The sequence below is a fragment of the Cryptomeria japonica genome, chromosome 1 (assembly GCF_030272615.1).
Source record: "Cryptomeria japonica chromosome 1, Sugi_1.0, whole genome shotgun sequence".
NCBI classification, from domain to species: domain Eukaryota; kingdom Viridiplantae; phylum Streptophyta; class Pinopsida; order Cupressales; family Cupressaceae; genus Cryptomeria; species Cryptomeria japonica.
The window spans coordinates 122,241,168-122,263,577 of NC_081405.1; the positions used below are offsets into that span (position 1 = coordinate 122,241,168).

The 22,410-nt window shown below is 39.6% G+C and overlaps 1 protein-coding gene across 1 annotated transcript; it reads left to right on the plus strand.

The window, feature by feature from the left end:
• The first annotated feature begins 6,464 nt into the window (after window positions 1-6,464).
• Window positions 6,465-21,612, plus strand: LOC131856669 (uncharacterized). Its single transcript, XM_059208533.1, has 2 exons — window positions 6,465-6,634; window positions 21,285-21,612. Exons 1-2 carry the CDS (start codon window positions 6,465-6,467, stop codon window positions 21,610-21,612), a joined length of 498 nt encoding a protein of 165 aa, XP_059064516.1.
• The last annotated feature ends 798 nt before the right edge of the window (window positions 21,613-22,410 follow it).

Genomic DNA, 22,410 nt, shown 5'->3' on the forward strand with positions numbered 1-22,410 from the left:
AGGGGAGTTATGAGTAACCCCTTGGGCAGATTGATGAAGAAGAAGTGCCTGCTGATTAGAGACTACTTGTGAAGACCCTAAAGGCCATGGAGAGAAGGACCATGGATGTTAGGTTGGACCTACCTTCCTATGATGGAAACTTGAATCCAGATGTTGTTGTGGATTGGATTGATGCCCTCACAAGATTCTTTGAATGTGAAGACATACTTGAAAGTTAGAGAGTTAAGATCTCTAAGTCTAAGTTGAAGGGATCAACCCTTACATGGTGGAATTTCACTCAAGATGATAGGGTGAAGGGGAAGAAGAATTCAATGACCACTTGGAAGAAGGCTGCATTTATCAGGGATGCATATGTTCCTGATGATTATGAAGTCCAACTTCATAAGAGGAGAATGAGTTTGAGACAAAAGGAGATGAGTGTCTCAGATTATACTCAAGAGTTCCATAAATTGGTGATGAAGTCCAAGGCAGTGGAGCTTGAATGTGTGAAGCTTGCAAGATACTTGCAATGGTTGAGAGTTACCATTCAAGATGAACTCAGTCTAAGCAGCCCTCCCACAGTCCAAAAATGTTTTCAACTTTCTTTGAAGGTTGAAGAAAAACTCAAGAGGAAGAGTGATCAAGGTGGAAGAGGGAGAGGGCAAAAAGACTTTGGAAATAGGGGCAGAAATATGTCTCAAGGAAGAGGACAAGGTTCCAAAGACCTTGGTGAATAAATTCAAGGGAATGAACAAGGGGAAGGCAGCTCTAGAGGATCTTTCAGAGGAAAGAGAGGAAACTTTAGAGGAAGAGGTGGTGGAAGAGGCCTAGAAGGCATAAAGTGCTATAGATGCCATCAAATGGGGCATGTTCATTCCAAATGTCCAGAGAAGGCAAACAAACAAAGTGAAAGGAGAGAAAATTTGGTGAGAGATGAGGACACACATAGTGTTCACTCTCATGGATCCTTTGTGTAGCCTGAACAAGGAGAGATCATGATGATGAGAAGGACATTGATCAAAGCACCTAGTCCACCAGAGCCACCCTAAAAGAAGGCACTTTTTAGAACTACTTGTAGAAGTGGTGAAAAAGTATGTAGTGTGGTGATTGATTTAGGTTCTACTGATAATTTGTTGTCCATTGAGGGAGTAGAGAAACTGAAATTGAAGAGGATTAAGCATCCAAGACCCTGCAAGGTATCATGGCTTACAAAGGGGCAGCAAACAGTCATTGAAGAGCAAGCATGGGTGGAGTTTTCTATTGGTAAGTACAAGGACAAGGTACTTTGTGACATTGTACCCATGGATGCATGCCATTTGCTGCTGGGAAGGCCATGGAAATGTGACATGAAGTCAAAACTGTAGGATTTGAGAAATACAAATCCACAGAACCCAAAGAAACCTGCATGCAAGAAACCTGTCATAGAGAAAGAGAGAGAACGAATACAAGGGTTTTGGCTCTGACAAAGTGAAAGATTTATTATCAGAGAAAAAATGAATAATACAAGAGATCAATCCTTATAAAGGAGATCACACCGAAAGGAAAACCTAACCCTAAGGTGTGTGCATTTAATAATTAAATATTAATTATTAAATGACTAATATGTGCATAAAGAGAAATCTTAAGAGGAGAGTAAAGTTAATTAATTACTTTACTCTAACACCCCCCCTTAAGATGAGATACAATGCAGCTACAAACAATGCAGAAGAAAGCAAAGGAACTACAATGCAAAAGAGGGTCCCGGCAACAAGGCCTGATCAAGTACCCGAATACAAGAAAATCTCTATAAAGCGGAGTAAAGGAGAAAACCCAGTGGGAAAAAACTCCTCTCCAAAAAGAGATACAGAAACATGCTGAAAAGAAAAACATGAAGGAAGGAAGGTCTCACTGAGACCCCCCAAGGACAACTTCCTTCACCCCAAGCATGGAGCGCAACTGAAGATAGCGCGGAGATGCCAAAGGTTTAGTGAAGATGTCTGCAACCTGCTCCTCTGTAGGTATGTACTCCAAGATGAGAGAACCATCCTGAATCAACTGCCTGATGAAGTGCATGTAGATTTCAATATGCTTTGTCCGTTGATGCTCCACTGGGTTGCGAGAAATGTGAATGGCACTCTGATTGTCACACCAAAGAATAGTGGAACAATCTAGAGGAAACCCAAACTCTGTCATCGACTGCCGAAGCCATAAAACCTCCTGACTGGCTAACACTGCTGCACAGTACTCAGCCTCTGTAGATGATAATGCAATAGCAAATTGCTTCTTGCCAGACCATGTGATAGGACCAGAACTGAGGCAAAAAATGAAGCCAGAAGTAGACTTCCGATCATTGACATCACCAGCCCAATCGGAGTCAGTGAAGCCAATGATGCGAGGGGATCCTGAAGTGTAGTGAATGCCATAATGAGTGGTGCCCCGAATGTATCTCAAAATACGTTTGGCTACTTGCTAATGGCTCTCATGAGGATCATGGGAGAACCGAGAGACAAGGCCAACCGCAAAGGAAAGATCAAGATGAGAATGTGTCAGGTACAACAAACTGCCTGTATAAAGTGGGGTCTACTGAAGGAGTAGAGCAAGTGGAAGACAAAACAACACCTGACTGAAATGGAGTGGGGGCAGACTTGCAATCAAGCATGCCAAATCGCTGAAGCATATCAAGAGAACACTTCTCCTGAAATATGGAAATCCCATCCGAAGACTGAATAACCTGTAGACCCAGAAAGAAGTGCAAGAGACCAAGATCTGTCATCTCAAACTACTCCATCAAAGCTCTCTGAACACTTTGAATCATGGAGGATGAGCTACCTGTAAGGATGAGATCATCTACATATAGCACAAGAATCAAAAGATCACCCTCCTGACACTGAATATACATAGTGTGATCGGAATGACAGCGTGTGAAGTGAGAGGAAAGCAGGAAAGAGTCCATCTTCTCATACCAAGCCCTGGGGGCTTGTTTGAGACCATACAATGAACGACAAAGTCTGCAAACCAAAGAAGTGTCCTGCACAAATCCCTGAGGCTGCTCCATATAGATCTCCTCATGTAGGTCTCCATGCAAGAAGGCACTCTTCACATCCATCTGAAACACTGTCCATCCCTATGAAGCTGCAAGTGACAGTACCAGGCGGATAGAATTCATCTTGGCGACAGGAGAAAAGGTCTCAGAGTAGTCAATACCCTCTACCTGAGAAAACCCCTTCACAATAAGACAAGCCTTATACTTATCAATAGAACCATCTGCAGCATACTTGGTACGATACACCCACTTGCACCGAACCAACTTTCTTCCCTTAGGAAGAGGACAAAGATCCCAAGTATGATTCTTCATCAAAGAAGAATACTCCTCATCCATGGCCCTATCCCACTCAAGGTGTCCTGTCACCTCTGAAAACTTTTGAGGATCATCTGAAATGGCATGACTCAAAAGACTAGAACTAGATGTCTGAGCACGAGTGCGATGAGTATCTGAAGGATCACCTGCCAAAGAACCAGCTGCATCAACAGTATCACGGGCCCACTTCGGCAAAGACGGAGCAACTGGTGGTGGTGGAGAAGGTGGATCATCATCTACATCATCCTCAAGAGATAAGTAATCCTCAAGAGATGAAGAGGAAGGAGTACGCAATGAGGGAGAAGCTGGTGATAGAGAATCCATCTGAGGATAGAGCTCATCAAACTGGACATCCCGCCGAAATAGGACCTCTCTGGAATCAGGATCAAACAACCTGTATGCCTTAACATCCTCACAGTAGCCAACAAATATGAGTGGTCGGCTCTTCCTCTCCATGGCGTTTCGCTGAGCATCAGGAATAAATGCCCAAGCCTCACTACCAAAAACTCAGAATGTAGAAACATCAGGCTTGACATGGGTCCAAGCCTCCTCAGGAGTCATATGTCGCAATGCCTTATGAGGCATCCGATTCTGAATATAATTGGCACAATTGACTGCCTTAGCCCAAAATGAAGAACTCATAGCTCGAGACTATATCATACAATTTGCCATCTCCCGTAAGGTTCTGTTCTTTCTCTCAGCAACACCATTCTGCTGAGGGGTGTAAGGAACGGTAAATTGACGCTGTAAACCATGCTCAGTGCAAAAATCTCTGAAAGCCTGATTAACATACTCCCCCCCATTATCTGTGCATATCCGCCTGATAGAAAGTCCAGATTGCTTCTCCACAAATGTCTTAAAAATCCTGAAGGAGTCAAAGACATCAGACTTGTACTTAAGAAAGTACACCCATGTACGTCTGGAGAAGTCATCAATAAAAGTGAGCACATAACGGGCCCCTGAAAAAGAAAGAGTCGGAAAGGACATAAGATCACTGTGTACCAACTCTAGGGCTGCCCTAGCACGAGAGGCTCGCCCCTTAGGAAAAGGATCTCGATGATGTTTGCCAAGGACACAGCCACGACATACACCATCCGTACAAGAAATCTGTGGAAGCCCAATCACAAGTGCCTGTGTACTCATCTGCTGTAGATATCTGTAATTGACATGGCCAAAATGCTCATGCCAAAGCTTGCTCACTGAATCTGCATGGGCTATAAGAGAGGAACCAATAGTGTCTGAACTCTCAAAGCCATCAAAACTATATAAGTGAGATGCAGAATCCACACTCCTAGTAGCCACAACCAAGTCAGGATCATGAAGATCTTGAATAACCACATCATGAGGTGAGAACTCAACTATCTTACCAGAGCCAGAGTGGCAAATCTGATAAATGGATAGAAGGTTTGTCGAAATGTCAGGAACCAAAAGCACATCCTGAAGACAACCACCATCCAATGAAACAGTACCGGAACCTTGAACGAAAAGTTGTGCTGAGTCACCAACTGCAATATGTCTAGTGCCTGTAGGAGCAAGAGCGGTGACCAAATCCTCTATGTGTGTCATATGGTGAGAGGCACCAGAATCTAGAATCCAAGTGGATGCAGAGGACAATGCTCGTGCAGAAAGAGCATGTCCTTTCCCTGTGGGCTGTGAAGGAGGCTGAGGTGCACTGATACTATGCTGCTGCATTGCTTCCTCCAAAGCCTCTAAACGTTTCCAACACCTGGAAACGGGATGTCCTTCCTTGCCACAAAAACTACAAGGATCACCAGAGTTCTTCTTAGTCTTGGAGGAAGACTCACCAGACTTTGAAGATTTGCCCTTTTTAGAATTGAACTATGGTTTTGAATCAGACTTAGGTGGTGGCTTGGAGGGATTCTCACTAGCCTCTGAATCTTTCTTAGGCTTCGGTTTCTACTTCTGTTTTCCTTTGGAGGACTAGGCTACCAATGCTTGGTTCTGTGAACTTGAAAGTGAATCCAACTGCTTAAGCTTAGCTTGCTCACGAGTCAGACGATCACAAAAGACCTCAAAAGAAGGCATGACATGTCGAGCACCCAAGGCATCCATGGTGGAATAGAAGGTCGAAGAGAAGATCTGAAATGGACCCCGAAGCTTGGAGAGGATCAGGAAAATGCACTCTGTATCAGTCTTAGTCTTACCACAACCCTGCAAGATAGATCTTTGTTGTTTGAACTTCATCAGAAAGTCCTCAATAGAAGGAAACAAATCAAGTACCAAGGAAGTTAACTCTACCTCAAGCTGCAAAGCTCTGAACTCGTTGACAGTACCAAAAAGTCCCTCAAACTTGGTCCAAATGGCTCGAGGAGTGAGATGACCCTCAAGATGAAACTGGAGACTGTCGGAAATGTGTAAAGCCATCAATCCCATAGCCTGATCCATATTGTTCCTGTGCTGCATAACCTCAAAGGGACGTGTCAACTGAGGCTGAACCTCATCCAAACAGGACCATAACCCTCGAGACTGGAGAAGAGTCATCATGCGACCCTTCCAAGTGTGGTAATTATGCAGTGCGAGAGAGTCAATAGGTCTGTCGGCCATCCTGTGAACTGTGCCTCAACTGCTCTGTATTTTTTTAATATTATTAATTGGTCTTTCAGAACTAGATAGAAGATGCAGAAGGGGTTTGATTGTTTTGTTTTGGTGTCTGTAGATTCTAGTTTTCTGATGTAAAGAATAGAAAACAAGAAAAAACACCCCCCACAATGCAAAAAACAAATCCCCAGTACAAACTGAAAGCCGGAAAATGATAGAAAGCAGTAACGGGTTGAGACAAAATTATGAGCACTTAAAGAATTTACTGATGAAAATAGACTATAGATCTGGAAAGAGCACAGAACCACCTTTCCAACGCCTATTCACTTTCAAAAAACGGAGCAAAAACGAGCAAGTTATGCCCCTCGGAGTGCAAAAAGGCTTATTGGACTTTGACTGCGAAAAACGGAAATCAAACTCGAAAAATATGAAAAAATTCCTGCACCATTAGAACGGGATTGGAGTCAGCTTTCCAACGCCTATTCGTTTTCGAAAAACGGAGATCGGACGCCCGATTTATGCCCGATTTTGTAAAAGAGCTCCAAAAAGACCCAGATGGGCCCTGCTAGCCCTCAGGGGCTTAAAAAAAATGGGCCCCTGGTCCGCTGGGCGACCAGGAGCTTGTGCAGGGCCGGTGGCGCGGTGGCGGCGCGGGGGCGGCGTCGCTGATTCGGGCGGACGGCGGGAGGAGTGCGGGTGGCGCGGCGGTGGCTGCCGGGCTGTTCACCGGCGGCGCGGGCTCCAAACGGCGGCGCCCGTGTTTTTTAAAACACTGCGCGTTTTTTTTGAAAAAAAAAACTGTGTTTTAAAAAAAAAAAAATTGATGTTTTTTTTGGATTTTTGCGCCTCGTGCTGCGTGCCCTGGGGTCTTACGGCCTTGGGGCAAATTTTTTTTGCCTTCTGGAGCAACTGTGTCCAAATCGGATGAATTTTATATGAAAATAGGGGTTTTTGGGCGCTACGAGCTCAACGGCGAGGTCCGTTTGGGCTCAAAGTGCTCCAAAAAAAAATACCCCTATTTCAAAATAAAAAACAGAAGACAAACACAGATCTGATGCAACCAAAACTTAGATCTCAAAATCTTTCAAAAGTCTGAACAAGCTGCAGCAGATCTGGCTCTGATACCATGTAGGATTTGAGAAATACAAATCCACAGAACCCAAATAAACCTACATGCAAGAAACCTTTCACAGAGAAAGAGAGAGAACGAATACAAGGGTTTTGGCTCTGACAAAGTGAAAGATTTATTATCAGAGAAAAAATGAATCAAGGAGAATGAATAATACAAGAGATCAATCCTTATAAAGGAGATCAACACCGAAAGGAAAACCTAACCCTAAGGTGTGTGCATTTAATAATTAAATATTAATTATTAAATGACTAATATGTGCATAAAGAGAAATCTTAAGAGGAGAGTAAAGTTAATTAATCACTTTACTCTAACAAAAACATGATGGGTACAAAGGTGAGAAGGTAACATTACTAGCCCTACCTGATAATGGTGAGGAACCAAAAGACTCTTGAGTTTTTGTTTGTAGGAGAGAAAGAGTTTTTATAATGTTTGAAGGAGGAGGATACTCCTTGTTATGATTTGGTTGTATTGCCAAAACAGGAAGAAAGAAAGGTGCACAAGAAAAAGGAACAACCTAGGAGGATAGGACCAAAAGAGGTGGCATATTTGCTTGAGACCTATAAGGACATTGTAACCAAAGAGTTGCCTGATACCCTACATCCAATCAATAAAGACATTGTAACCAAAGAGTTGCCTGATACCCTACATCCAATCAAAGAGATTAGCCATAATATTAATCTAATCCCAGGGGCTACACTCCCAAATAAGGTTGCCTATAAGTTAACACCCCGACAGAATGAGGAAATGGCAAGACAAATCCAGGAACTCTTAGATAAGGGTTTGATTTCTAAAAGTTTGAGTCCATGTGTTGTTCCAGCCGTGCTAGCACCTAAGAAAGAAGGTACATGGAGGTTATGTATGGCCCCAAGGGCCATTAACAGGATCACTATCAGGTATAGGTTCCCCATGCCTAGGATTGAGGACTTGTTGGATCATCTAGGGGGTGCAAGGTGGTATTCAAAGGTGGATTTGAAGAGTGGGTACCATCAAATTAGAATAAGGGCTAGAGATGAATGGAAGACAACCTTTAAGACTAATGAAGGCCTTTATGAGTGGAGAGTGATGCCATTTGGCTTGTCTAATGCACCTAGTATATTCATGAGACTCGTGAATGAAGTTCTAAAACCTTTCCTTGGTAAATTTGTTATTGTTTACTTGGATGATATTCTTATTTTCAGTAAGAATAGAGATGAACATATGCATCATTTGAATTTGGTCCTTAAGAGATGCAGGAAGAAAAGCTCCTAATCAATGTGGACAAGTGTCTTTTTATGCAGGAAGAATTGGTGTATCTTAGTTTCATCGTTTAAGGTGGAAGCATCAAGATGGATCTTGAGAAGGTGGAGAGAATCTTGAATTGGCCTTCTCCAAGGTCAATGACTGAAGTTAGAAGCTTCTATGGCTTGGCTTCCTTTTACAGGAAGTTTATAAGAGGTTTTAGCCAAGTTTGTGCACCTATCCTGGAAACAATCAAAGGGGGGCAAAAGTGCAAGTTTGTGTGGACCAAGGAAGCTGAGGAGGATTTTCAAAGTCTAAAAAAAAAGGTAGCAAAGGAACCTATACTTGCTTTTCCAGATTTTCAAAAGGTTTTTACAATTGAGTGCGATGCATCTAGTGTTGCTATAGGGGTTGTTTTGAGCCAAGAGGGTAGCCCATTGCATTTTTTAGTGAGAAAATCAATGAGGAAAAGAGGAAGTATTCCTCATATGATTTGGAAATGTATGCCTTAGTTCAAGCCTTGAAAAAGTGGAGGCATTATCTCCTTCCAAAAGAATTTGTTGTTTTTACTGACAATCAGACACCGAGCTTCTTGAATAGCCAGGAGAAGTTGAGTCACAAGCATATGAAATGGGTAGAATATATCCAAGCATATACCTTTACAATCAAACACAAAAAGGGAGTTGCAAACAAGGTGGCAGATGCCTTGAGTAGAAGATCCTTGACAGTGCGAGAGGTGAAGTTGCAAAGTGTGGGGATTGACTCCTTCAAAGGTATGTATGAAGGTGATGAAGACTTTCATGAAATTTATAAAGTTTGTTCTAATTTTTCTGAAGCATACCATGTTGAATATGCTGATTACTTGATCCAAGATGGTTTATTTTTCAAAGAAAATCAACTATGCATTCCTAGGTGTTCAATGAGAGAGAATATTGTGAAAGAAAAGCATTGTGGAAGCATGAGTGGACATTTTGGGTTGGATAAAACCCTTGAGAAGGTAAGAAGACACTAATATTGGTCTAAGATGCAACGTGATGTGAGAAGATTTGTTGAAACATGCACTATTTGTAAAAAGGCCAAAGGTACTTCCACCAATGCAGGTTTGTACCAACCACTACCCATACCTACAAGGCCTTGGGAAAGTTGTAGTATGGATTTTGTAATGGGATTGCCTAGGACTCAAAAAGGCTTTGATAGGATCTTTGTTGTTGTAGATAGGTTTAGTAAGATGGCACGTTTCTTGTCATGTAAGAGTACTAGTGATGCAACCTACGTAGCAAATTTGTTTTTCAAAGAGATTGTGAGGATTCATGGACTTCCTCTAACAATTATGTCTGATAGGGATGTGAAATTCATTGGCCATTTTTGGAGAACCTTATGGAAGAGGTTGGGAACAAAATTGAACTTTAGTTCAGCCTACCATCCACAAATAGATGGGCAAACTGAAGTTGTGAATAGGTCCTTGGGAAACCTATTGAGATGTTTGACAAAGCAATATGGAGAGAAGTGGGATGTTGTACTTCCACAAGCTGAATTTGCATTCAATGATTATGTGAATAGGAGTACAGGAAGGAGTCCATTTCAGATTGCGTATGGGCAGAATCCAAGGGGCATCTTGGAGTTGAGAGACCTTCCACATGATGGGCAAACAAGTGCTCATGGTGAACAATTTGCTGATAGCATGAAGGAAGTGCATGATCAAGTAAGGCTATCCCTCCAAAAGAGTTCACAAAAGTACAAGGAACTTGTTGATAAGAAGAGAAGGGATGTACAATTACAGATTGGTGATATGGTGTGGGTGTACCTGAGGAAAGAAAGATTACCAAAGGGGAAGCATACAAAGTTACTCATGAAGAAAGTGGGTCCTTGCAAGGTTTTGAAGAAACATGGGTTGAATGACTATGAGATATCCCTTCCCTCTAACCTTGGTATTTATCCTATCTTTAATGTACGTGATCTAACACCCTATAAAGGGCATATTGCTGCAGGTACAAACTTTCATGTGGAGGAGATTCAAGAGGACATTGCTGATATACCTCCTCATGCACCAAAGAAGCCTGAAAAGATCATTAATGAAAGGGTCATCAAGAAGACCATAAATAAAGAATACAAACAATACCTTGTGAAATGGGTAGGACATCCTGTTGAAGAGGCAGTATGGATGGATGAGGCAGAAATTTTGAAGCAGGACACTTCATTGGACCAACTTATCTCATGTGGAAATGAGATCAGCCCACCCCAGGAGTATGGTGCAGGGGCACAAGCTTCAATTTCACAATTTCTTGATTGAAAATTTCATGTTTTTGATATAAAGGTGTTGGTAAGGATCAAAGAATCCTTTGTCTATGTTTTTTTTTGTAATAAGATCGTAAATGTCCATTTTGTAAGGCCTAGTGGCCTAGGGTGCATTATAAACCCTATGGTCAACTATGGTCAAAGGGACTTAGGATGAGTAAAATTAGGGAGTCAAGTTTTTTTTTTCTATTTAGATCCATTTCAATGTGTTTAGGTCCCTAGGTTGATGATAAAATTAGTTTGAATGGCAAAATGTAAAAATTGTCAAAAATTGACAAAAGTTGTCAATTTGTAAAGCAACTTTTCAAAAAGTTGTTGTAATTGGTTTCCCAATGTTCATAACCACCTCAAATTGGTTTGAACATGTTTGGAAAACTATAAAATTCCTCAACAAACTCGTGTGGTGGTTGTTGTGGGTGGAATTTGTAAACTTGATATTTGAAATCAATAAAAAACTACATTTTTCCAGAAAATTTGTTGTTCTTTCGGTTGGTACGGAATTTCACGACCTCAAAATTGAAAAATTATTTCATGGGTAGTTAGAGGGGTGAAATAAATTTCTTTTGAATCCAACAAGAGGTCTAGATGTGGAGTATTGAGGGAGAAAAGTTGTAACAGATCCAAACAACCCGTGAAAGTGGCAATTTCTAGGGTTTCAACTTCAATTTCCCATTTATTTCAAATTCACCATGGGAAAATTCTAAAACTTGGTGAAATAGAGGATTTGGGAGTCAATTTTAATATCCAAAAGGTTTTAGACTGAAAGGATGCAGTTTGGGTGAGATTTTGTTAAATTTGTCCAAGCATATCTATGTGACTGGTTGTGGGAATTGAATAAAATTCATGAACAGTCCCCATAACTTTAGTTTTAATGCAAACCAGAAGCTATAACTTGGTATTTGGTGATAATTAGGATACTTTAAGGTTCTCCAATATTTAATTTGGTGGATTTGTAGGTTTGGATGGTAGTTCCTTTGTTAAGCGCTTAAATTAGCCCTTATTAGCATAGATGAGGGTTTAATAGAAATGATACTTGCAAGAGGTTCCAGAACTTTTCCTTTGGTAGAAAGTGCTGCCCCAAGTTGGTGTTAAATAAAATAAAACAATATTGGCATGTCCTTTGGAGTTTTTGGGTGGGAAGCCAAAAAGTGAGTTTTGAAGGCTAATAGGTCTAAGGAGCCAATTTGCACTTTGTGACTTGAACAACCAAATAAGAGGGTTTTTTTGGCATCATTTGAGTTTTTAGGAACCTATAAAACCTATCTTGAGCCTTTGTTGGCCTATAAAACCATTTGGAGGGGTTGTGAGCAATTTGAGCCATTTTGAGCACTTTTGCTTGTGGGGTTTGAAACCAAATATTGATAACCTTGCACACTGTCCCATTGTGGGGTTATGGGGATGGAAATAGGTGATATGGGATGTTTAATTGATACTCTTAAAGGTGTGAGGCTTGGTTGGAGTGAATCTTTAAAAGGAGGGTTTGTTGTTTGGTTGAGAAAGTGAGTAACTTTGAGCATTTTCAAGTTGTTTGAACCATAACTCTACATCATAAACCTACTACAAAGTCCATGCTAATGAATTACCAAGGTCTATTTGGTATGGGAAGAGGTTGGTATAAATCAACATTTGTAGAAGTACCCTCGGCCTTTTGGCAAACTATGCAAATCTCCACATATTTCTTCACATCTTGATTCATCCTTGGCCAATAATAGTATCTTTGAACCAACTCTTGAGTCTTATTCACTCCAAAATGTCCACTAAGGCTGCCATTATGCTTCTCTTGAATAAGGTTTTCTCTCATTGAGCCTCTAGGCACACAAAGCTGCTTTCACTAGGCTTATGGTCCTTTTGGAGTCAATGAGAGGAAGTGGACACACTATCTCCTCCCTAAAGAATTTGTAGTCTATACAGACAACCAAGAGTTGAGTTTAATAAACACATGAAATGGGTGGAGTATATGCAAGCCTATACATTCACCATTAAGCACAAGAAAGGGCAGTTAAACTAGGTAGCTGATGCACTAAGTAGGAGGCTTTTGACAGTCCAAGAAATCCAATCGAGAAGCATAGGTGTGGACAGTTTTAGAGAAAACCTTTTAGGAGGTAAGGTGGCTTATGGTCCTTTTAGGAGGTAAGGTGGTTGGTTGTCCTTCACTTACTATGCCTTTGAATTTCTTCAACAAATATTGCACCTTTAATGGTAAATCTATCTGCTCTTTCTTGTCTTCCTCTTTGGGCTTCATCACAAGTGCAAACCCTATACCTTCAGCTTCCTCAAGTGTCTTTAAGAACTATTTTTCACTCACCAAAAGAACATTGGGACCTATTGCCCTCTTTTCACCTTCTTCAAGGATAGACTGAATCTTGAATGTGACTCCCTCTTTCTTGAATGAGTATGCATTCTTAAATCCATCATGGATAGCTTGTCTATCAAATTGCCATTGTCTTCCCAATAGAAGATGGCATGCATCCATGGGTAGGACATCACATAACACCTTTTCCTTATACCTCCCAATGGTAAAATCCACCCATGCTTGCTCATTGACTAGGACATGTTGACCTTTGTTCAACCAAGTGACTTTATAGGGATTGTTGTGAGATATCCTTTGCAATTTGAGCTTACTCACTACCTCTTTTGACATAATATTGTCTATAGACCTTGAATCAATGATTACTTTGCACACTTTGTCCATAATCTTGCATTTGATCCTAAATAAGGACCTTCTTTGGCTTGGCTCTTCTCCGACCGGTTCTTTGATCAAAGTTATCCTTATCATCAAGTTGTCACCTACCTCTGACTCTAAGGCAACCTCTGAAGTCTTGCTGCTTGAAGACTCTTCTTGAAGATAGCTCACTCTTCTTTCACCACCATATGATGATGAACCCCTCTCTGGACACCTATAGGCTGGATGACCAAGTTGGTTGCAATGATAACACTTCATTGTTGCAAAATATGAAGAACCTCTACCTTGGCCACTAGATCTTCCTCTGAAACCACTGTTGGATCCCCTTCCTCTATTGAATCCTCCTCCATTAGTGCCACTCTCTTGCTATTTAGTGAGTTTATACTCTCCTTGTATTCTTTGTTCACAACTTCTTCCTCTAAAGCATCCTCTATGGCCTCTATTGTCTTTTCCTCTACCCCTGCCCCTATTGTTGCTTGAGTCATGTCTTCTTTTCAATTTTTACTCCACCTTAAGGGAAAGTTGATAGGTTTGATGGACTGTTTTTGGGCTCATTAAACTGATTTCTTCTTGGATGTTCCACTGTAGACCATTTAGGTACCCAGCAACCTTGAGACTCTCTTCTTCCTGATAAAATCTGAAACAGACCCTCTCCCACACACCTCAACAGGAGTGTCATCACCCATCAAAATAGAAGGCATAGTACATGGCTCCAAAGATGCAAATTATTCCTTAGATGAAGCCATGTAGTGTGAAGCACCTGAATCAAGAACCCAAGTGGATGGCGAAGAAGCAAATGCAACAAGGGCCTTGCCCTTTCCTTTCCCCTTGCTGTTTCTTTTGCCTTGTTAGACCCCTCTCTAGAACTCTGTTTAATTGACTCGGGAACACTGATATTATTCTTCTTAAGAATGTGTGTCAAGTGATTAATTTGTTTCTTCAGACATTTATGTTCATCATGACCAGGTCTTTTACAATAGGCACATTGGACCCTCTCCTTCTTAGGCTTGTCGCCCTTGGAAGATTGGGTCTCATTAGTTGCTTTTAAAGCAAGTGATGTCTGATCCTTCTTCTCCTTGCTATTCTTTTGTTTCTTATCCTTACTATTGTTATTACTACTTTGTCCTTTCTGTTCTTTTGTGCCTTGGTTGGCAGCCAGGGCATGTGACTTAGAGGACTTAAGAGTGCCCATCTGAATTAGCTTATCCTGTTCCTGAGTGAGAGAGATAGCAAAATCATCTAGAGATGGCATGGTAAATTGTGTACCAAGTGCACCCTTAGTAGCATAGAAGGTAGAAACAAACACAGAATATTCTAAATTTAGCTTGGAGAGAATACTAAGAATCAATTGTTCATCTTTCTTTTCAATTTCACATTGTTTTAACTACAACCTTAGTGATTTCAATTTAGTGAAGAAATCCTGGATTGTGTTGAAATTGCCTGGACTTAAACTAATTAGTTCATTTTCCAACATATGACCCCTCATTGAATCTTGTGTGCCAAATAGTGTTTCTAACTTTTTCCAGATTTCATTTGGTGAATTTAAAGACTCAATATGAAAGAGCAAGTCAGGAGAAATATACAAACACAATGTTCCATATGCCTCATCACATTTGTTAAACCACTTAAGCTTATCTTCATCTTTAGTAGGTTCAGTTTCAAGCCCCATAGTTATCCTATGTAATCCAGCTTTCCTTAAGTAGATTGTCATGCGTGATTTCCACTCAAAGTAGTTATATGGAGTTAGGATAGGCACTATTGTTTGATCCATGATGAAGAAGTGCAAAAAAAAAATGTCGAAAGGAAGAGAACACAATCTATACAACCCCCCTTTTCACTCAATCAAAGACCCCCCCAATAAATTATGATTTGGCACTTTATATTAGTGCGTTTACAAATACCACTAGCAATAAATACTAAGTGGTCTTGATTTCAATGCATTACAAAATCCTCATGAAAAGCATATGCTGAGAATGAAATTTTGGCACAATATCCAAAAAAATAAACAACACCACTACAATCTACACAAAAAATCATGCACTTTCAAAAAAAGAATCACCTCGATACAAGGTCATATGTGAAAGTTATGATCCTTCGAAGTTCACAAAATGAGAACTGTGCAGTGTCATGACTGAGAATCTGCAATTTCGGAAAAATCTCTGCATCAAAATCAAAAAACGGCTGCACTAGTGCCTAGAGCACAAAAAAAATCCAAAATCCAAAAAAATTTTGTGGAAAAAGGAGTCCGTATGAGCAAGAACGAAGCATTTGAAAACGACCTTCAAAACTGCAACAGCCAACGGAGAGGGGTCCTGCTATAACTTTCTGAGTGTGTTTTTGCAAAATATATAGTCTACATGCAAAAACTAAAAGATACCTAGATGGTTTTTTTGCGCTACGAACAAAACCCAGAAGGCATTTTTGTATTTGATGTATAGAAGATGTAGATCTAGTGTAAATATAACGACTTTAGATACAAAAAATGACCCCAACAACCAAAAAATGACATGCAAAGGCTAAATCAGCTACCAAAGTCAAGAGAAGGAATGCTGGAACCTGGAATATTGATTGAAAACACCAAATATGCAAGATGGTTGTCAGATTTGATCTTGAAACCCTAGTTTTGCAATTGTGTATGACAATCTCTGATTTCGGTGAAACAAAAGCCAGATTTTGACTTTCTCAAGCCTCCTGGATGCGTTGGAACAGCCACAGATGTTTCCAGTATAACTAGAAATGCTGCAATCACCTAGATTTCATAAAACACATGTGCAAACCCCAGCGATAAAAAAAATTCGTCAAACTTTTCTGATTCTCAAGATCATCTAAAGATGCAAGAGAAGAGCATACTGAGTTTTTTGAAAAACTATAATAAGATTTATTAGCCCCCCCCAAATCTCTCAAATATGGAAACTAAAATCTACTCTTGCACATAGAATAACTCTGATACCATGATAAAATCTGAAAAGATTATAAACCCAGAAAACTAGTGCAAATAAATAGATATCTAAACTATGAATGCAAATGATATGAAATCAAAGTAGCAACACAGAGTTAGTCTCCAAGAGAGTAATGCAAATGCTAGAAGCAAAATAGCATTAAGAGGATGCAAAATCAAGAGATGTCAAATACAAGCCAGGTAGCATGCTTTTATAGACCAGGGAGAGGGAAGAGGTGGCAATACCGACCAATCAAGAGCAACCATCTCTTGGACTAAAGATAGCAAGTATCTTCCCAAGATAGAAAATGGATGCACACATGTAGGAAGGTGACACCTCATAACCACTCACCTAATTAAGCATGATTTATTAACCTAAGCAAGATTAAAAGAAGTGTAGAAAAAACCTAGGAATATAGGGAAAAAATAAATAACCCACTAGGAAATAAAAACCTACACTAACACTTCCACCGCATGAGATCTAAGGCTAAGTTTGTGAAACTCCTCCGTATAGATACTAACATCAAGGTCTTTTTATCTTAAGTTTTGCTTCTTCCTGTGAATTTGCACTTCATAGTCATCGGGGAGATAGACTTCTTTGATTTTGACTAACATCCCTTTCCAAGAAGAGATGGGTGTTTTGCCCATTTTCTTCCTTTCATCTTGCACAAATTTCCACCATGTGAGAGAACTCCTCTCATCCTTGACTTGGCTACCTTGACTCTCTGGGCTTCAGTTATACCTTCAAATTCAAAATGGTTCTCCATGCCTTCTATCCATTCTAGGACTACTTCTGCCTCCATCTTACCAGTGAACAATGGTAATCCTTCCAGTGATTTGCCTTCTCAAGGCCTTCAATGCCTTTAGGAAAGGTTCTTTCTCTATGATAGGATTAGGTTCAGGTATCTTGTCTATCTCTGACACTTCTTTACCCTTCCCTTTTGCTCCTTCCACCTTTACCAATACTTCATCTGCCTTGGTTTCTACCTCTCCAAGCTTACTCTCCAATTCTAGCAACTTCTCCTTCAGGAGTTTATTCTCTTCCTCCTGATCATCCACTTTATTTGCCAACTTTGAATTGGTCACCATGTTTTTATCTCCTACAGATTCCACTGAGGACATCTACTCACCTAGCCAAAATCTTATAGGCTCTGATACCTATTTGATGGGGTTCACCTAGTTTGCTCAACATTTCACCCAACTGGTGTTGCTCAATTCCACCAACTCACCAGGCCTATTTGCTCTCTAGACCTCCAAGTCCTTCCCAGTCTCTTCTAGGGCTTGATTCTTGACCTTTCTAAGGTATTTTCTTCAAGTGTTTTGGCTCGGAACCCTACGTACCAATTCACAGTGCTTCCCATGTGCTCAATTATGGTTTCTTGGCTTCAAGTTGTCAAATTGACCTCCTACCATTGTGAGATGATGCAAAGGTGTGGAGGTGTCTTCTTTTATGTTTTGAATGCATTTAGGGTCTGTTTGAGGTTTTCAATCAATAGGTTTCTTACTGATTTCAAAATCTTGCCTGGAAAAGGGCTACAAGGAATTAGCCCAATTAGGCCTCCTAAAACCAGATTTTTAGGGCTTGAGTGAAAACGGTCCAAAAGACCCCCTAACAATTTTGGATTTCCTTCAATGATTCACCTAACCTCAAGATATTTTTGTGGTTTTTCCTTCATGTTCCACCATTCAATGTGCTAACCCCAAAACGAGGGTTTTGAAGGGTTTCCTAGGCCTCTAACTGACAGTGAATGGTCAAGTTGGGGTTTGAGAATTAAATGAACTTGTAAACGCTTCTACTTGCATTGTAAACTCTATACCAACTCCTTGGACCCCTCTAAAATCTTGTATAGTGATTTGGTACTCACCCCTGCACTTTACACCATGTTTTCACCTTATTTCCTCTAGTTGGGTTACTCCTGGACATGCCTAGAACAAGGTGACAGTCATGCTTAAACTCTTCTCCTAAACTTGCCCCTGCATATGTACATTGTACAAGTGGTTTCCCTTCATGTCCAAACAAGCCATGATGGTGGCACGTGTGGAACTCATGGGGCAACCATATTTACAAAAAAACTGCTATATACAAGCCAAACTGGTTGTTTGCAAACTAAAGCAAGAAAACACAAATGAACAGTATCTACAAAGCTTTAAATTGAACCAACAACAGTGTAACACACTAGAGAAACTCAGTCCATTTCTGGATCAATGGATTCAATCCATCTTCAATTACAAAATGCGTAAAATCAAGCCAAAATGTTGCCAACTAGTCTGAAAATGAGTAGTTTCAGATTGTTCAACTTACATGACACATTCTCCAACCTTGGTAACCATGAAAGAGAGGGTACTTATAGCTTTCCCATGTGTGGATTCATCCTAGGGCTTTGGACAATCCCTAACTCCATTGCTAACCAATTTAGGACAAAAGTTGTCATGACAACTTTTTGCAACTTTGCACTTTTGCACTTTTTGATCTTTTCAACCTATAAGACCTATTGTAAGTCATCACACATGAATTTTAAAATTTTTCTAAGACTAATTTGACCCTCCCTAATTCCTATACCAAGTTTTGACACTTTTGACCATCAAGAAGGTCAATTACCTACTCAAATCCACTATTTACACAAAAATGCAAACCTAAGAAGAATGAACTCAACCTAGGCCTACATTGACTCAAAACAATAACTCTTGGACCCTCCTGGAGTCCTTATTCACTACTGACTTGGCTAGGGTCAGTACAAGCCAAAATTGAAAAACTAGATAGTCTAATTCCTAGGTGCCCCTGCACCAAACATAGTATTGTGAAATGAAAATGAGAGCACTAAATCTCTTGATGCCCCATTAAAAGCCTCTACTACTTACGTTGGCTAGGAAATTGGGTCACTGGGCTATTGAACCTATGTTTAATCACATATCGATTGAACTTGGGATGTGGTACATCCATCATCATGTCCCAACAACAAACTCCTTTTTCAAGCATCAAGCATTAAGCATCTAATGTATTGCCTACCAAGAAAAAGAGGGGAATAAGTACTTTGAAAGTATAACCCTTGATGATGATGTTAGCAAAATATGATGTCAACTTAAATGAAAATGCCTTAGGATGGATGACGTCAACAAAGGGGAATGATAGTAAATGAATGGTGGAGCTTCAAGGTTTCAAGTTGTTATTGATGTCAAACTTGTTGTTCCAGATAGTTATTGGTTTATAATGCCTATGGTGCAAAGATATCTTATTGTTTTGATATTGCAGTTGTTCTATTGGTTGTTATGGAAGTGTTTGGGTGTGAAAAGTGTTGTTGATGTTATTTTATGGTGTTATCTTCTTTGGTTATGTTTTTGGCATTATGGATGAGTTAGTTTTATGGTCTGGAAATATCTTTGTGTTCTTCGAAAGTTGTGGTATATTTTATAGCAGGTTGAGATATTCTATGTTAACCTATATTTGGGTCTGGCTATGATTTATAGAAGGTTTTTTGATATGTTACAGGTCTCACCATACCGTGTGGAAATCCGGATAAGAGTTGCATTGGAGAGTTTGTTTTGACCATTAATTATCTATTTGGATGCACTATGTGTTGGGATGTTAAATTTTTTGTTCTGGTGATTATGGATTGGTGGATTGATCTTTGGAAGATGTGTTTTGGTCCCCTCTTTCTCCTAAAGTGGATCAGTGTGTGTATTTTTGGTTCGGAAGGTGTATTGTGTTTCAGATCAACTGGGTTCAAGCTTTGATGATCTATCTTGTATGTAAAGGATGTATGTGATTAAGTTGTATGGACAACAAAAAGTAATAGGATGAGAAGAAGTATGTGATGCGAGGATAATCAATGAAATTTAGAGCAGAGAAGAAGATTTGTGTTTGAATGATATGTGGGTTGTTTGAGACTGTGGCAGAGTTATGAGATAGAGTGTTGATAGATGAGGTCTGAGTTGTTTGTGTTGTTGTTGGTCATTTGGTGCAGAGTTCAAGGATAGCTTCATGATTAGGAAAACCTTCTTTTCGAATCATTTTTGCATCTTGCCCTATTGTAGTTAGCATCAGGTTTGCAAGTCTTGTTTTTGTATCTTGCCCCAAGAGCAGTGAGCTTATTCATTGTAATTTGATATACATAATAGATATATTTTATGGGAAAGTGCTCACCATGGTTTTTCCCTATTTGGGTTTTCTACGTAGAAAATCTTGGTGTCTATGTGTTGGATATGTGTTGTTGATTAATTGTTTATGTGTTGCATTAATTTTTATTTAGATTGATTCACTCCCGCATCTCAGTCCTGCCTTGGGTTCAACAATTGGTATCAAAGCAAGGTTCCTCTTGAGTAAGCTTAACCACTTGAGGTGGATTCGGTATGGCGTAGGACGTGCATTGTAAGTTTCCAATCTTTGATGGTACAAACTTTTGTATTGGAAGAGAGAATGGAATTGCATTTGGAGACATTGCAAAATGGAATATGGGAAATCATTTAGACTGGATATGCACCCCTGCAGGGTGGTCCTCAGACTTTAAATGAGATAAAGTTGAAGGAGACTAATGCGAAATCTATAGCTATAATTTTTAGTTGCATAAGGGTTTCGGTGATTGAAAGAGTGAAAGGATTGAAAGAAGTTAAAGTGGTATGAAACAAGTTTTGTTTGGCATTTGAAGAATATTCGAAGACAAAACAGGCTAGGTTGATGAATTTGAAGCAGACGTATGAATATTTGATAATGCTTGAAGATGAAGGTGTTGAGAACTATATTTATAGAGTGAATGAACATGTTGATGGCATTAGAGCTGATAGTAGACATTTGTATGAATGTGATGTTCTTCAGAAGACCTTGCTGACCCCACCAAAATCCTACAAAGCAACAAGGTGTGTCATACAAGAAATCAATGACTCAAGTAAGTATACTATTGATTGGCTTACCGGTACCTTAGCAGCCTTTGAAGTTTTAGAAATGGAGGAAGATAAAAGAGAAAAGAAAGAAGTAACATTTAATATTTCAAGACACGATGATCTGGAATGTAGTGGAGACTTGGATGAAGTTGAAGCAAACTTTGTGAGAAGATTGCAATAAGAAAATGGAAAATACAAAGGTAAGTTACCTCTATAATGTTTTTTCTTATGGTATAATTGGACATTATGCTTCTCATTGCACTTACAGGGAACATTATAAGAGACGAGATGATGATGAGAAGAGAAATAAAGCTAGGAAGCACAAATTCAACATAATAGAGAAGAAAGGATTATGTTCTATAGAGGAACATACATCTGAAGATGAAATTGTTGTTGACTCAAATGAAGAATCCTTGTTTTTAGTCGTAGAAGAAAAGAAGAATGCATCAGAGAAACCAGAAGAGGAGAAGGCAATCAAGACTGTATTGCATGCTAAGATAGAACCAAATACATGGATTATTGACTCTGGATGCTCAAACCATATGACTAGTGATAAAGATTGGTTTATTAATCTTAAAATATATGATGGTGGTTAGTGAAATTTGTCGGAGAAGATAGTGCAACTATTAAAGGTATTGGACTTGTGTTTCCATTGATGGTAAGCATAAAATAGATGATGTTTATTATGTTGGAGGGTTAAGACATAGTCTATTAAGTGTTAGTCAGATGTGTAGAAACGGTAATGAAGTTTTGTTCAGTAGCACCATATGTGAGATTAGAAAAAACAAGATTGGTAAAAGAGTTGCAAAAGGAATTAGAACAGGTAGAAATATATACTACATTAAGGATAACAAAGAAAGTAAATGTTTTATAGCACAAACAGTTGTGATTGTTCCAACAATTACAAAGAAGACAAGTGATCCAAAGAAGGAGAAGGAGAAGGAGAAGGAGAAGAGTAAATTACAACAACATCATGGTGTACTCAGGTAATGTGGATGAGATGGACTCTTAAAGATATCAAGGTAACATATGATGAAGAAATTCATATTATGCGTGACAACACAAGTGCAATAAACATTTCTAAGAATCTGGTTATGCATTCAAGAACAAAACAAATTTCAATTAGATATCACTACTTAAGGGAGAAGGTTTTTGAAAAGAAAGTTCGATTGGAATACATTTCAACAAAGGAACAGGTAGCATATATTTTCACTAAGGCATTAGAAAATCACACATTTGAGTTTCTTTAGGAGAAGCTTGGGGTTATTGCCCCTCCTTCTTCTAGCTAGGTGCATTATGGAGGTGCATCTTTTTAAGGGGAGCTTTCATGCCTATTCCTTTTGTTGGATTGATGTTGTGGTTTCTCTTAGGGGGAACAATGGAGTGTGTAGTTT

Coding starts and splice junctions, on each gene's coding strand:
- LOC131856669 (XM_059208533.1), top strand. CDS start 6,465: ATGGGCCCCTGGTCCGCTGGGCGACCAGGAGCTTGTGCAGGGCCGGTG. Junction 6,635..21,284: donor CTCCAAACGGCGGCGCCCGT/GTTTTTTAAAAC, acceptor TTGCACTTACAG/GGAACATTATAAGAGACGAG.